This window comes from Meles meles, chromosome X (genome assembly GCF_922984935.1).
Source record: "Meles meles chromosome X, mMelMel3.1 paternal haplotype, whole genome shotgun sequence".
Taxonomy (NCBI): Eukaryota; Metazoa; Chordata; class Mammalia; order Carnivora; family Mustelidae; genus Meles; species Meles meles.
Window position 1 is genome coordinate 61,716,449 of NC_060087.1, and position 17,005 is coordinate 61,733,453.

General features: G+C 40.1%; 1 protein-coding gene across 1 annotated transcript; it reads left to right on the forward strand.

Annotated features, from left to right (window-relative positions):
• Window positions 1-260: 260 nt before the first annotated feature.
• MAGEE2 (MAGE family member E2) lies at window positions 261-2,577 on the forward strand. The gene has a single exon (XM_045994665.1). It carries the CDS (start codon window positions 479-481, stop codon window positions 2,048-2,050), a length of 1,572 nt encoding a protein of 523 aa, XP_045850621.1. The 5' UTR covers window positions 261-478; the 3' UTR covers window positions 2,051-2,577.
• The last annotated feature ends 14,428 nt before the right edge of the window (window positions 2,578-17,005 follow it).

The following is a 17,005-nucleotide window of genomic DNA, read 5'->3' on the forward strand; positions in this document are numbered from 1 at the left end:
GAGGCTCAACCCACTGAGCCACCCAGGCGCCCCTTAACGTGGTACTTTATACATCACACAAAAACTATCAAGTAGAGGGTCACTGAACATCTCCCATCCCTTGTTCATTTTGCTTTACCTCCGTTTTTTGCCCCCTTTCTTGAATTCTCTGCCCTAACAAGTTTGAATTCAACAGCAACCACTTTAGCCTAGCGTTGCTGGCAGAGGTAGTGCGCAGGAGTGAGGGGACTGGAAGCGGGGCGTGGCCACCATGTCGCAGAAGCTGAATGCGCCTGCGTAGGCTGCGGCAAAGCTAAGCACTGAGAGGGTCGCGGTCATTGCTCACTGTTGTTTGTATGGAAAGATCATTCCTCTCACCAGCTCTCACCCCCGATCCCGGGTCTCCAGCTTAGGACTTGGGCCGAGGCTCCAGCATTCCTACCATCCTCTCTCTGAAAGATTGCTGACCTCCCCGTTCCTGCTCCTGGCTCCTGGAACCATGTCTCTGGTAAGCCAGAATGCGCACCGCGGCAGCGCAGAGAACGCTGCAGATTACAGCGACTGCCAGGGTGAGATGCAGGCTAGTAACGCCTCCGGGGCCCCGACCTCCATGCTAGTTCCCCAGGCTCTCCAGGGCCCTGGTACGCCAATCAACCCTCAGGGTGCCAGCGCTTCCCAAGCTGCGCAGGACCCGAATGACCTCGAGGTCCTAATCGAAGAGCAGTCCCAACGTTTGGGGGCGCTCAGGGTCCACGACCCTCTGGAAGACAGGTCGATTGCTTTGGTGAATTTCATGCGAATGAAAAGCCAAACCGAAGGTTCTATCCAGCAGGCAGAGATGCTGGAGTTCCTCAGAGAATACTCAGATCAGTTCCCTGAGATCCTCAGACGAGCCTCAGCTCACCTGGATCAAGTCTTTGGGTTGAACTTGAGGGTTCTGGATCCTCAGGCTGACATTTACAACCTAATCAGCAAACGGGGTTTCCAGACCACTGATCGGATAGCAGAATCCCTGGATGTGCCAAAGGCAGGTCTCTTGGCCTTGGTCCTAGGCCACATCCTCCTGAATGGTAACCGGGCAAGAGAAGCATCCATTTGGGATCTGCTGTTAAAGGTTGATTTGTTGGGTGATCCCCAGAGGATCAACAACCTTTTTGGGAACGCAAGGAACCTGCTCATTACTGACTTTGTGCGCATGCGGTTCTTGGAGTACTGGCCAGTGTATGGCACCAATCCCCTTGAATTTGAGTTCTTGTGGGGCTCTAGAGCCCACAGGGAAATCACAAAGATGGAAGCCCTGAAGTTTGTGGCAGAGGCCCATGATGAAGAACCCTGGAGCTGGCCTGAAGAATATAACAAGGCCCTAGAAGCTGACAAAGCTAAAGAAAGAAGACAGGCTGCTGGCTTGGAATTCTGGTCAGAGGACACTATGAATGATAAAGCCAATGATTTGGTCCAGTTGGCCATTAATGTCACTGAGGAGTTGCTGCCTATACATCAGGATGAGCTACTGGCTCACACTGGTAAAGAATTTGAGGAAGTGTTCCCAAATATCCTCAGTCGAGCTACTCTAATCCTTGATCTGTTCTATGGGTTCTCTCTGATTGAGGTTGATACCAGTGAGCACATATACCTCCTTGTCCAGCAACCGGAATCAGAAGAAGAGCAAATGAAGCTAGACAGCCTGGGGAGACCCCCTCAAGAATATGTGATGCCAATTTTGGGTTTGATCTTCCTAATGGGCAACCGTGTCAAAGAAGCCAACATCTGGAACATGCTTCGAAGATTTGGTGTGGATGTAGGAAGAAAGCATGCCATCACCTGCAAGCTTATGAGACAGCGCTACTTGGAATGCAGGCCACTGTCCTACTCTAACCCAGTTGAATATGAGCTTCTGTGGGGTCCTCGTGCTCACCTTGAAACCACCAAAATGAAAGCCTTGGAGTATATGGCCAGGCTTTACAGAAAGCAACCACAGGACTGGCCAGAGCAATATAGGGAGGCTGTTGAAGATGAGGAAGCCAGAGCCAGATCTGATGCAACTGCCATGTTCTTCTTTGGCTCCATGTGAAATCTGGTGAAATGTATCACTTTAGTTGTGTGGCATCAGTTAAAGAGGCCCTGGGAAAATGGGCACTGGGGCCCCAAATCAGAAGTCAGTCGGGGCTGGGGTGGAAAGTACACATTGTGCTTGCTATTGTGTCCTATTCCTAATGGCACTTCCTTCCTTCCTTATAATGTACCCTTGAATTAGGTTCATGATCAATGTTTATAAATAAAATTGCTCATTTACCATTCCTGTCTTATTTTAATGTTAAAGCTCAGATAGTTGTGTAAAATGTATTGGTAATATTTACATCTTTCTATGATGTGGAGAATATAAAGTTGTTCTTTAACTGTTTGAAATACTTAGTAAAATGGTGTGGTGCAAAAGTTAAGTAACAATAGTAACAACACACACAACAAAAACAAACACAAAATCACTTATCTGTGGATGCCTTGTGTCTGTTCTTATGTAAGGAAAAAAAAACTGGCATTTGCCTATATTTGCTTTGCTGTTCCAAAATGTAGTGAAAAATAAAATTATAATGAATTAGACCCTATGCTTAAGCAATCTTTTATTCAACAAATATTTATTAAGCACCTGCCATGCTCTGTGCTTGGAATATAAAGGTGAAGAAGACCATGCTGAATCCCCTGGGCTTAAGGGGGAGGAGCCATGGAAGTAAACCAGTAATTGTTTTATTGCTGCGACAAGATGTATAATAAAGATAAGCTTAGAGTGCTAGGAGAGGCCACAGGTGCTGGTAGATGCTGGGAGGGGACAGTGGAGAAGGCAATGGGGCACAAGAAGGTGTAGGGGAGGGGGAGGAGGTATCAAGCGAAGGATTAGTGGGGGAGTGGACGAGGTGGTGGTAGGGGATAATGAGGTGGTATGGAGGGCTGAGGACAAGTTGTTTTTTAGTTACTTCTATTCCAGGACCTAAGGTTGGAGTGGGGGAGGGAGAGATTGTTTATGATGTCAGGATTAGTATGTAAAACACCTTTTGCGGGATTCACAAAGACAATGTTCAGTTAAAGGGGGAAGTGGGAGAGGGAAGCCTGTGGCAGAGATAAGGAAGACCCATATTCTCGAGAGTGGGTCTTAGGAATCAACAGTGGTTCTCCTGAAGGCAGCTGGTCTTGGATATTGGGTCAAATCGGATAAGCCACCTGGAGCTCTGCCGAGCAACATTTGCCAGTGCAGTTTATTTCTGCACCTAAGCTGTTAAGGTGAGCATTTTGGCTCTCTTCATCCTGATCCTTCACGCAGCTTCTAACCCTGCTCACCGCTCTCCCTAAGCTTTCCCTAGAAAGCCTGCAAATAACGATCTCTATAAGGGAGCCCTGGCTCAGGAGTGGATGTGATATGGAAAGTCACCTATGATGCAGGGGGGAGGGTGCCTATCAGTGACAGAGGTTTTATGTTTCCTCACCCCCTGGTACCCACAAGCTTTCTGTCCTTTCATCCATTTAATCACTAAGGGCTACCCCCAAACTGCCACCTCCTAACAAATGGAAGAAGACTCTCCTCACATTTTCGTCAGCATCAGGAAGAGAATGACACAACCGCTTTGCGGGGGGAGGGGACGAGAAGAAGGGAGATGAACAGTTTTGTTCCCAAATCCCGCTGCTTGCAGGAGTCAAATGAGAGCGGCCCGCTTGAGAAAGCCACTGCGCATGCGCACTCCGCGGTTGCCCGGGAGATACAACCCCCACCTTGTCTCAGTGATCTCCCCTATCATAGCATTCCGGGAAAAACTGAACACTAAAGGCAGGATTTTCAGTAATGAGAAAATGCGTAGCTAGAGAGCTAGGGCTAAAGGGGTTCTGGAAAATGGGATGGGGGTGGAGCTGTGAGGTAGGAGAGTATCTGAGTAGGATCTTGCCTACGTGCTGAGAGCCTCTCTTTTTTTAGTCTCCTTGAACCCTTAATCTGTACATGCTTGTAGGGTAGGGGAGAGGGGCAAGTGGATTAACATGCCAAGTTTTCCTTGCTCTGATTTTTCGGATGGTGCAGTTTCTGGATCCTTGAGAACATCAGCTTTTCTGGGAGTACATATAGAGAGACACCTGCCAAGAGGAAGGTGTAGCATCCAGATCAACAATAGTGTAAAGCTGCCAACTTCTTTGGTACTAAATTTGTGCTAGCTACTGTGCTGGGTTCTTCACCTCCTTTAGCTCTAATCTCTCCACCAGTTCTCCAAGAAGCATTTTGATAGCCTCATTTGACAGTGTAGGAAACTGAGGTTTAAATAATATGCCCAAAGTCACATAGGCAGTTGATGAATGCTGGGATTGGAGTCTATGGCTGCCTTTGGCTATGGTTCACACTCTTTCCAGTACACTACATCATAGGCCCCCTCCACCTTGTGCTATGTCTTCACTCGAATTTATTGATTCTCAAGAAATATAAGGAAGGGGGTCGCCTGGGTGTCTCAGTGGGTTAAGCCTCTGTCTTCGGCTCAGGTCATGATCTCAGGGTCCTGGGATCAAGCCCCACATCGGGCTCTCTGCTCAGCAGTGAGCCTGCTTCTCCCTCTCTCTGTCTGCCTCTCTGCCTACTTGTGATCTCTCTCTGTCAAATAAATAAATAAATAAATAAAATCTTAAAAAAAAAGAAATATAAGGAAGGGCTGAATGACATGATGGAAGGGGCAAGACAACACCCTGGAGGTGGATGAAAGTGAGGCTGAAATTTTCCAGGCTCTTAACTTGTTCTATCACTCAGGCTCCATGAGAGCTGTCTAGGTGTAGAAAGTGCATTTTCATTTAATCTCCCTACTCTGTCCTATGAGTCTTCCCCAATTTGCCCTCTTCCTGCAAGCTTCCAGCCTTATCTACTGGCTTTCACCCAGAGAAACTCAAACATCAGCATTTCTGGACCCCTAGAAATGTTTGGCAATGTGTTTTGTAATCCTGAAAGAACAATGACCTGACAGAGCTCGTGTTTTGCCAAGGGGAGCTCGGGACGCAAAAACAGAAGTGGGAAAAAGCCCCTGGGTCAAAGACGCTACTTGTAGTTTTCCAGGAGTGACAAAGCTGAGACCTGAATGGAGCACATGCCTATGGTGAGGAAAAGGTTGTAGTCTCTCTGTGGCTACAGCCATTCCTCTGAAGGCCATAAGAGGTCTGGGTACTCTCTTTTTTACACAGTCAAAATTAGAATTAGCATCCCCTAGGATAAATGGTGATGGAAGTGGGTGTCTGGTAAACAAGACTTATAAATGATGCTGCATGAATTAATTCAATGTACAATCACTGTTAAGCCTTTGAACACTGAACCAAATATCCTTTTTATCTATGTGAATTAATTTGGAAAATGGTACAGTCTTGAGTTCATTTGCAGACTCTTTGGGCCATCCATATCACAAATATTGAACTTTTGGCCAAGTTAGGGCTTGCAGAATTGGTGTTGGTTAGATATGGGCTCATAATCCTATACATACAATATCATTCAGATTATCCTTTGATCCTCCCTGGAAAAAAAAAAAAAGACGAGAACACATTCACTTTCAGTTGCTGAGGCCCAGGAGTGTCCTCTTCTGGAGAAGATGGGTGGTTAGGGAAGACTTTTCCTGCCTTCTTTCCATCGGTTTCTGTACATAAACTCAAGCCATCAAAATGAAGATTATAATTCAAGGAAAAGCTGAGCTGGACTGGCAGGTGGACGTCAAGGCAATTCTCTCAGTTGTAGGATTGCTGCCCCTAGACCCTCTGATACCAGCACTCTAGACCAGCCTGTAAGTACCCTTGAGGTTCAGACAAGGACCCCACAGTCTCCTCCTACCTTTCTAGTGGGGATTTCCGGACAGTGAGATTTCTCACTCTAGTTTCTTTTCCCCCTCAATGAGTACCTGGCAATGTCTTAAGGAATTTTCTGCAGACAGGGTTTGAAGTTAGTTGTAAAGAAAGCTGGAAAAGAATGATCAGAGTGGGTCTTAGCTCTCCTGGACATTTCTGTTCTAGGCCTCATATGAATACACTAAGCATATGATAAAGAGGTGGTGGTATATCAGAATGGTTATGAATCTGAATCTGGACAATGCTGGCTCTCTCACTTCCTGGCTGTGTGTGACCTTGGGGAAGTTACTTAAAACTATTTTCAGGAAGTTGATAGAGAAGCCCAGGGTCACACACTTACTATTTGATGGTGTCAGAACTATCACCCAGGCCAATTGTAGCTTAGTGTAGTGATATGTCAATTCTTTACACTGCTTTTAAGACTACTGGGTAGTTGTCAACACCTTGGTAGCTGAGTTCAAATGTATACAGATTTCTTAGAAATACTAGTATTTGGGTTTTTTAAATAATTATTTCAGGTGAATGTTAGCCCCACATAGCTATAAATTATAATGTTTAGCTACATTAATAACATATTCTTTGCAAACACCCACCCACGAGACACTTTTCTAGGGGCTTCTGTGTGATCTCTTTAAACAGGTTTCAGTGACTATTAGGAATCACCTGCTTTACATACCACTGAGGGAGTCCCAAACAGTGATGATTACTTCTCTGATAAAATGGCAGGGTTAGGGGTGCCTGGGTGGCTCAGTTGGTTAAGTGTCTGCCTTCACCTAGGTCATGATCCTGGAAGAAGCCTTCTTCTCCCTCTCCCTTGCTGCTCCCCATGCTTGTGCTCCCTTTCTCTTGCTCTCTATTTCTCATGTAAATAAATAAAGTCTTAAAAAAAAAAGGCTGGGTTAAGGAAGGAGTTGGGAAATCAATCCTAATGTCGGAGCAGCCTTATTTCTCATTTTATTTCTTATTTTTATTTGAGTATTTGATATGGTAATGTTACACTAGTTTCAGGTATACAACTTAGTGATTTGACAAGTTTATACATTATACTATGTTCACCACAAGTGTAGCTACCATCTGTTGTGTTACATCCCTATTACAATATTGACTGTATTCCTTAGGTTGTGCCTTTTACTCCCATTACTTACTCATTCCATAACTGGAGGCTTGTAACTTCTTCATCCAATTTGTCCAACCCCTCAATCTTTCCCCTCTAGCAACCATCAGTTTGTTCTCTGTATTTATAGATGTGATTCTGCTTTTTGTTTGTTTATTCATTTTTTTGAGATTCCACTTGTGAGTAGTATCTGCCCTTTTCAGTATGACTTATTTCAGTTAGCATAATACCCTCTAGTCCATCCATGTTGTCTCAAATGGCACAATCTCTTCCTTTTAATGGCAGTGTAATATTTCATTATACATATATTTTTACACCTTCATCTAATGATGTGCACTTAGGTTGTTTCCATATCTTGGCTATTGTAAACAATGCTGCAATCAATATAGGAGTGCAAATGTCTTTTTGAATTAGTACTTTTTTCTTTGGGTAAATACCCAGTAGTGAAATTATTAGATCATACATTATTTCTGGGTTTTTTTTAGACAAATCTCCATATTGTTTTCCACAGCGGTTATGCTAATTTACGTTTTTACCAACAGTGCACAAGGGTTCCTTTTTCTCCACATCTTCACTGACACTTGTTATTTCTTGTCACTTTGATTTTAGCCATTCTTACTGTTGTAAGGTGATATGTAATTGTGGCTTTGATTCGCATCTCCCTGATGATGGGTGATATTGAGCATCTTTTCAAGTGTCTGTTGGTCATCTTTCTTCTATGGAAAATTGCCTATTCAGTTTCTCTGCCCACTTTTTCTTAAAGATTTATTTATTTATTTGACAGACAGAGAGCATAAGTAGGCAGAGAGGCAGGTGTGGGCGGGGAGAAGCAGGCTCCCTGCTGAGCAGAGAACCCTATGTGGGGATCGATCCCAGGACCCTGGGATCATGTCCTGAGCCGAAGGCAGAGGCTTTAACCCACTGAGCCACCCAGGCGCCCTTCTGCCCACTTTTTAATTGGACTGTTTGTTTCTGTAAGTGTTGAGCTAATAAGATCTTCATATATTTTGGATAGTAACCCCTTACTGGATAAATCATTGCAAGTATCTTCTCCCATTCAGTAGGTTGCTTTTTTTAGTTGGTTTCCTTCACTGTAAACTTTTTAAAAATTTTGAGGTAGTCCCAATAATTTGTTTATGCTTTTGTTTCTCTTGCCTTAGGAGATATATCTAGAAAAATGTTTCTATGGTCAATGTCAGAGAAATTACTGCCTGTGCTCTCTTCTAGGATTTTTATGGTTTCAGGTCTCATGCTTAGGTCTTAAATTCATTTTGAGATTATTTTTCTGTATGGTGTTAGAAAGTGGTCCAGTTTCATTCTTTTACATGTAGCTATCCAGTGTTCCTAGCATCATTCGTTGAAGAGACTATCTTCTCCCCATTGTATATTCGTGCTTCCTTTGTCATAGATTAATCGACCATATAATCATGGGTTTATTTCTGGGTTCTCTATTCTGTCCTCTATTCTATTGACCTATATAGCCTGTTTTTGTGTCAGTACCATACTGTCTTGATTACTACAGCTTTGTATATCTTGAAATTTGGAACTGTGATACCTCCACTTTTTTCTTTCTTGGCATTACTTTGGCTATTTAGGGTCTTCTGTGGTCCCATACAAATTTTAGGATTATTACATGAAATAATATATATTTCACAAAATATATATTATTTCACATAATGAAAGGATATATTATGTGAAAATGCTGTTAGTATTTTGATAGGGATTGCACTGAATCTGTAGATTGCTTTGGGTAATGTGGACATTATAACAATGTTAATTCTTCCAACCTGTGAGCATGGGATATCTTTCCATTCATTTGTGTCATCTTTAATTCATTTCATCAATGTTTTATAGTTTTCAGAGTACACATCTTTCACCTCTTAGGTATCTTATATTCTTTTGTGGTGAAATCGTAAATGATGTTGTTTTTTTAAAAAAAATTTCTTTCTGAGAGGCTTTATTTCAAGCTGCCTTTCTCCTTAGAGCACTTGGTTTGGCATGGGCTGGCCAGGGTACGATCTCTGTCCTCTGAACCTCCACTTTTCTCAAAGTACTTGAAGAGAAGTAGCATGGAGAAAGGGAAAACACAAGAGTGGTCATTGTTTCTGAAGCTGCCTCTGTTCTCAAGGCTTAACCTGCTTGGACCACAGCTCAGAGAAACTTCTCTGCCACTGAGAGTGGTGGCAACGGGGTGCTTTGGGATGATATCAGTGTGGTTTGGTCTTGGCAGAGCACTGCTGTTCTAGAAGATGTTCATTATTCCAGACAGTGAGGGAGACCCTCTGAGGTCCAGCTATGGAGAACTACTTGCACACAGGACTGCTCTCCTTTCTCTGGATTAGGGGATGGGAGGACTGCAAGGCCTAGGATGGAAGAAGTAAGGAGAGGGAGCTTTAAACTGCTAACCCTTTATATCATGTCTCCTCACACAAGTATGGGCATAGATATGTTCATAGTTCCTAACAGGGAAGGACAATAGTCATACATGTTAATGAACAGAAGTAAAAGACCAGCTATGACAAGGAACAAACTGGCCCTTCAGATCAATGGCAGCACCCAAGCCTCTTGTTCGTATGGCTTTCACTGCCAAACCTACCCACAAGGAGTCAGACCCAGTTCAGCCCAAACCGAAAGCTGTCCTGGCCTTTGAGACTCATCTACACTGAAGGAGCCCTTGGAACTCAGGCTTGTTAAAAGGCCACTTGCCCAGTTTAGTTTATTTGTATTTATATTTTTAAAGATTTTATTTATTAGAGAGAGAGAGAGAGAGAGAGAGAGTGCACACAAGTGGGGCAGGGGGAAGGGGGGCAGAGTGAAAGGGAGAAGCAGACTTTGCATCAAGCAGGGAACCTGATGCATGGCTTGATCCCAGGACCCTGAGATCATGACCTGACCCGAAGGCAGAGGCTTAACTGACTGAGCCACCAGGCATCCCTGCCCAGTTTGGTTTAACAAGCAATTGATGAACACCTGCTATATGCTGGCCTTGTTATAGTAGACTCTGGGGCACAGAGATGAATCAAACATGGCCCCCACCTTATCTCTGTTCTAATTCTCTGTTCAGCTGTGAGTCTGTACAACTATATAACTTATCTATTAAGGTTTTATTCTAATGTGTAACTTTGTTTCTAGAATTTCTAATTGTTTCTTTTTCAAAAAGAAACTTTTACTTTTACTTTTTCAAAAAGAAACTTGTTATTTTTTTCAAAATAAGGATGCTCTTCTTTTCTTATGGATTCCAGTCCCCTTTTCATCTCTTTAAGCATTTTAATCAGTTTTATTTTAAAATTTTAAATATTTGCCTATTTTTTCATTAATTCTGCCATCTATTGGGTCTACTCAGTATCTAATGGTGAGTTTTCTTTTCCCTTTAAGTTGTCTTTTAGAATTTTATTTATTTGCCAGAGAGAGAGAGAGAGAGCACAAGCAGGGGGAGCAGCAGGCAGAGGAAGATGGAAGCTCCCCGCTGAGCAGGAAGCCTGATGTGGGACTCAATCCCAGGACTCTGAGATCATGACCTGAGCTGAAGGCAGATGCTTAATGACTGAGCCACCCAGGCGTCCCAGTGGTTAGTTTTCACATGTGCATTATAACTCATGTCTGTGTGCTAATTTTTAGTAGGCATTACCTTCTAAGAGACTCTCAGACTGTCTCTGCTGCCAGTCTCTTCCGCTTGAGAAAGGACGAAGTTACATGTAGTCTGGTGCAGCTGTTCTACTGCAGTCCTTCAAGCACAGACACAATGTCTTTCTGAGCTTTGAGGCTCTTTGAGTCTGCTCTGAAAAGAATATCTCCTGCTCCATGGAATTCTTCTCCTATACATATGTCTTTAGGATATTTACCCAAATATGGGGCACCTGGGTGGCTCAGTGGGTTAAAGCCTCTGCCTTCGGTTCGGGTCATGATCTCGGGGTCCTGGGATCAAGTCCTGCATCGGGCTCTCTGTTTAGCAGGGAGCCTGCTTCCCTCTCTCTCTCTGCCTGCCTCTCTGCCTACTTGTGATCTGTCTCTCTGTCAAATGAATAAATAAAATCTTTTTAAAAAGAGATATTTACCCAAATCTGTGCTGCCTTTTATGATTCAGTGCTCTTATAGTTTACTTCTTTTATAAATCTTTAGTGTCATTTCAATGGGACTTGGGAAACAAAGGGAAAAGAGAGATGTAATTCCACATCTTGACCAGAACACAGCATTTATTTTAACAGGTAAAAGTTGAAGTCAACTTAAATTCTCACAGCATATACTTTAGTTTTAATTGTTAGTAGAATTAAGGTCCCCCTTTCAATGGAACAGTATAAAATATTTGGGAATGATGGAGTAGAAAACTATTAAAGAATAACAAATGATATTCAATACATATTGTTAACTATAAAATGAAAGCTATGGAATAATTTGGTCAATATTATCTTTATGTGTAAATATTGGAAACATACTTTAAAAAATTATGCATGGTGATGTGGTAGATAAAATAATAGTCTCTCAAAGATGTCCATGTCAATGATCCCCGAAACTAATGAATTAGTTACTTTACATGGCAAAAGGGACTTTTCAGATATGATTGGATTAAGGATGTCGAGATAGGGAGGTTAGAGATTATCCTGGATTATCCAGATGGACCCAATGTAATCACAATAGTCTTTATAAGAGGGTGGCAGGAGGATCGGAATTAGTGGTGGGGGTGTGACAAAAGAAGCAAGAGACTGAAGTGATGTGAAGAAAAGTTCATGAACCAAGATACAAAAACAGCCTCTAGAAACTGAAAAATGCAAGGAAATGGATTTCCCCCTCAGAGACTTGAGATAGAATTAGCCTTGTTGAGACTTTGACTTTTGTCCAGTGAGGCTAATTTTGGACTTCTAACCTCCAGAATTATAAAATAATAATACTACCAAGTTTGTGGTAATTTGTTACAGAAGCAATAGGAAATTAATACAAGTGCTTAACATAAGGTAGAGAAATTTAGAGTAATTGAAGTTTCTACTTTGCTTGAAAAAAATTAAGGTTCGAATAAACAACATACAATGTCTAAAGCAGCCGAATCTGTCAATAACAATAATACTCTGGTTGTCAGCTTATGACCCTAGAATATAAAAGTATTATAATATCCATGGTAGGAGAATGCAGAAGGAAAAAAATGCATGTACTTACATGTCTCATAGAAATATAAATTAGTAGTGGGTTATACAGGGCTACATTAAATAGTACACAAAAATTTTAAAGAAATGATTATGTCATAGTACACTGCAGTTCCATTTCTAAAAATGAATTGCGAGAAACTATTTTTGGATGTGAACTTACATTTGGCTTTGAGGATTATTCCAGACTTACTTAAATAAGGAAAAAAATGCCAACTAAAACCAACTAAAAACACCAACTAAATCTTCAGTAACATTTGATTAGTAAGGGAAATAAAAGTCTATGTAATAGAATGGCATACAGACATTAGAAATGATGATATACAGTTATGGTTAATGGCAAACAGGTTACTTTAGGAGACAATATTAAGAGTGTAACTTAATTTCTATGGAATGAAAAAGGACTATTTCTCTAGCCACATTATAATTTTATTCATCTTTGGTTAGTAGTTTTGCAGGTACTATTTTTGCATATATTGTAGTATACACTTTCTTAATTTTCCACAGTGAAACTGTATTTGTTTTAATGAAGAAAACACCAAAGGCATACTGTGATGACCTCTTTCTTTTGAAAAGTGAAAAAAATAACTTTTTAAATGATTTTATTTATTTTTTTGACAGAGAGACACAGAGGGAGAGGGAATACAAGCAGGGTGAATGGGAGAGGGAGAACAGGCCTCTAGTGGAACAGGGAACCCCATGTGGGGCTTGATCCCAGGACCCTGAGATCACAACTCCAGCGGAAGGCAGATGCCCAATGACTGAGCCACCCAGAAGTCCTGAAAAAATAATAATTTTAATGCTTGAATGTGGGTTGAGTTGAGAAAATCTCTTACGCTATATGCATAGGAACATAGGTAAAAACAGCTCCTTTCACTGAGTATGGTGCATAAACAATGAATCTTGGGACACTGAAAAAATAAAATGAAAATAAAATGAAACAAAACAAAACAAAAAAACCATGGCTCCTTTATGGTGAGTATTTTGGTAGCAAAATAACATTTTTGAAGGTTTTCTCAGGAAGTAATCCAGGAGATAAATATAGATTTGGCTATATAGAGTCCATAAAAATATTGATTGAATAGGCTTGATTTAAAACCAAAAATTAGTTACAGAAAATGGGATTTTTTTTTCATTAAATTGAATGGAATTCTGTCACAGAACAGGAACAAACAGAAGAAATATTTCAAGTCACATAAATGTTGAAGATGTATCACTTTATGATAAAAAGCAAATATTTGGTAAGGAGGCTATGGACATTGGGGAGGGGAGGCGAACCATAAGAGACTATGGACTCTGAAAAACAACCTGAGGGTTTTGAAGGGTCAGGGGTGGGAGGTTGGGGGAACAGGTGGTGGGTGATGGGGAGGGCACGTTTTGCATGGAGCACTGGGTGTTGTGCAAAAAGAATGAATACTGTTACGCTGAAAAAATTAATAAAAAGGGAAAAAAATATAAATAGGTATATATAAATAAAAATTTCACATCTTTGTGTTACATGGAATTCTGGTTATTTTTATATCATCTTATCATGGTTTATTGTTTATGTAAAACAGAATACTGGTTCTTGGATAACAATATTTTTTAAAGCCTGAACAAAACAATAAGGAGAACCAAATGGTTTTAGTCAATTAAGTGAACATAGGCCCAGTGTAATTAAAGATACACATTGGAGGCATTCATTTGGGCACTGTATCATAGGACCCTATATTAGAGCAACTTACTGAAAGCCATTTGGCAACATTTCATTCAAAGCTCTGAAATACACAGGCACTTAAGTGTCACTTAATCTCATGAAATCTTTGTGTCATAATTAATTTTGGCTATCAGCACAGATTTAAATACAAGGATGTTCTATTCACCACCACTTACTTAAAATGACAATTTGAATCACACCAAATACTCAACAATAATAGAAAAGGTTGAGAAAGTAGGATTTGTTCATGAGAATTTAAGATATTACAAACATTGCAAATGATGCCCTAAAAGAATATTTGAAATTGTGGGAAATTGCAAAATGTAGTTTTTAAACATTTTCTTTTGAAATAATTACCAGTTCATGGGAAGTTGCAAGGTAGTACAGAGAGATTCTGTGTACTCTTTACCCAGTACTTTCCCATGATTACTGTTATATAGAAACTGACAATGATATAATGCATTTTTATAGTTCTATGTCATTTTACACATGTAACCACCATCATATACAAGATATATAATTATTCCATCCCAGGAAATGTTTTCCTCTTGCCTTTATAATCACATCCACACTTGACCTCATACACACTTCTGCCATCTCTTACCCCTAATAGCCACTGATTTGTTTTCCATCTCTATAATTTTGTCATCTCAAGAATGTTATATAATTGAAATCATATAGCATGTAACTTTTCAGATTGGCTTTTTAACTTAGAATAATACCCTTGAGATCTATCAAAGTTGGTGCATGTATCAATAGTCTGTCCCTTTTTATTGCTGTGTGTATTCCATGGTGTGAATGTGCCACAGTTTATTTAATTATTCATCTATTAGAGTACATTTGGGTTGTTTCCAGGATTTCACTATCACAAATAAAACTGATATGTAAAAACTGAGGAAAATTCCCTTGATCCTTAATTTTCTGGGAGTTTTATCATGAATGGCTTTTGAATTTTGTCAAATGCTTTTTTCTGCATTTGAACATATAATTTTTCCTTTATCTTGTTAATATAGTGGATTACAGGGGTGCCTGCATGGCTCAGTCAGTTCAGTGTCTGCCTTCAGCTCAGTTCATCATCTCAGGGCCTTGGGATCAAGCCTCACATCAGGCTCCCTGCTCAACAGGGAGTCTGCTTCTCCCTCTCCCTCTGCCCTTCCCTCCCCCAAATCGTGCTCTCTCTCTCTCTCTGTCTCTTTCTCTCATGCACTCTCAAATAAATAAAAATCTTTAAAAATGTAGATTACATTGATTGATTTTCAAATATTTAACCAGCCTTACATCTATGGGATAAACTCCACTTGGTCATGGTATATATGTGTATATACATACACATACAATTTTTGTGTATGTACATATATAGCTTAATTCTATTTGCCAATATATTGTTAAGAATTTTTTCATGTATATTCGTAAGCATTATTGGTGTATTATATTCTTTTACAGTTTGTACGTTTGGGATTTGGTGTCATGGCAATACTGAGTTTGTTAGAAAGAACTAGGAAGTTGTCTCTCATATTTTCTGGAAGAGATTGTGTAAGATTGGTATTAATTCCTATTCAAATATTTGGAAAAATTCTCTAGTGGTGCCATTTAGGCTTGGAGTTTATTTTTCTGGGGGAGGGGATGATCTTTTAAACAACAAATTCAACTACTTTAATACTGATAGGATTATTCAAAGCACCTACCTTTGATTGGGTGAGTTGTAGTAATACCTGCTTTTTGTTTTTTTCCTAAGTTGTAAAATTTATGTATGAAGATTTGTTCATACTGTTCTTTTGTTACCTTTTGACATTTGCAGGGTGTGTAGTGATACCCATTATTCCATTCGTGATGTAAGTAATTTGTGTTTCTTATCTTTTTTTTTATTCATTAGTCTTGCTACAGTTTTATTAAATTTATTCATTTTCTTAAAGACCCAACTTTTAAATTTATGGTTTTATCTTTACTGATTTTCTCTTTTCAACTTTGGATTCTTTTGAAACATGTTTTTAACTTCTAGATGTCTAGATTTCCTCTTTTCTTTCTGCTATTGATATCTACTTTGCTTTTCTGTGTTTAGAAACACACTGTGTATTATTTCAGTATTGAAAATTTGTTGAGGTTTTTTATATGGCCCAAGACATGGTCTATTTCATTATATGTTCTTTGGGCATTTGAAAAGTGTATTCTGTTTTTGTTGGGTAGAGTGTTGTATAAATGTCAACTGGATCCTGTTGACTGACAGTGTTGTTGAGTTTCTCTATATCCTTAGTGAATTTCTGTGTAACTGTTTTATGAATTATTTAGAGAAGTCTTGCAGTTATCAACTATAATTGGAGCTATGTCTACCTCTCCTTTTAGTTCTATCAATTTTTGCTTCATACATTTTACAGTTATTGTTTGATACATGCATACTAGGACTTATATATCTTCTGAGATAATTTATTCTTTTATTTTGTAATTCTCTTTTCTGTCCTTGAAAATTTTCCTTGCTCTGAATATTCTTTATCTGATACTGATACAGCCACTCTTGCTTTTTCTTGATGATTGTGTTGTATAGCTTTTCCCATTCTATTTCTTTCAGCACAGGTGTTATCATTATATTTGAAATGAGACTTTATAAATAGCATATAGTTGGGCAATGAGTTTACTTCTATTTTTTTAAGATTTTATTTATTTATTTGAGAGAGGGAGCATGAGAGAGAGCTGCACAAGTGGGGGGGAGGGGCAGAGGGAGAGGAAGAAGCAGACTCCCCACTGATTAAGAAGCCTGATGTGGGACTGGATCCTAGGACCCTGGAATCATGACCTGGGCCAAAGATAGACGCTGAACTGACTGAGCCACACAGGCACGCTGGGCAATTATTTTTATTTTATTTTTATTTTTTTATTCGTTTATTTGTTTATTTACAGCATAACAGTGTTCATTGTTTTGGCATCACACCCAGTGCTCCATGCAGTACGTGCTCTCCCTATTACCCACCACCTGGTTCCTGAACCAATGATTTTTAAACCACTCTACCAATCCCTCCTAGATAGTACACATAAACCATTGATATTTAATATTATTTTTGATACATAAGATACAAATATGCCTTTTTATTTTTATTATTTTATTTTATTTTATTTATTTTCAGCGTAACAGTATTCATTGTTTTTGCACCACACCCAGTGCTCCATGCAGAACGTGCCCTCCCTATTACCCACCACCTTGTTCCTCAACCTCCATGCCCCGCCCCTTCAAAACCCTCTGGTTGT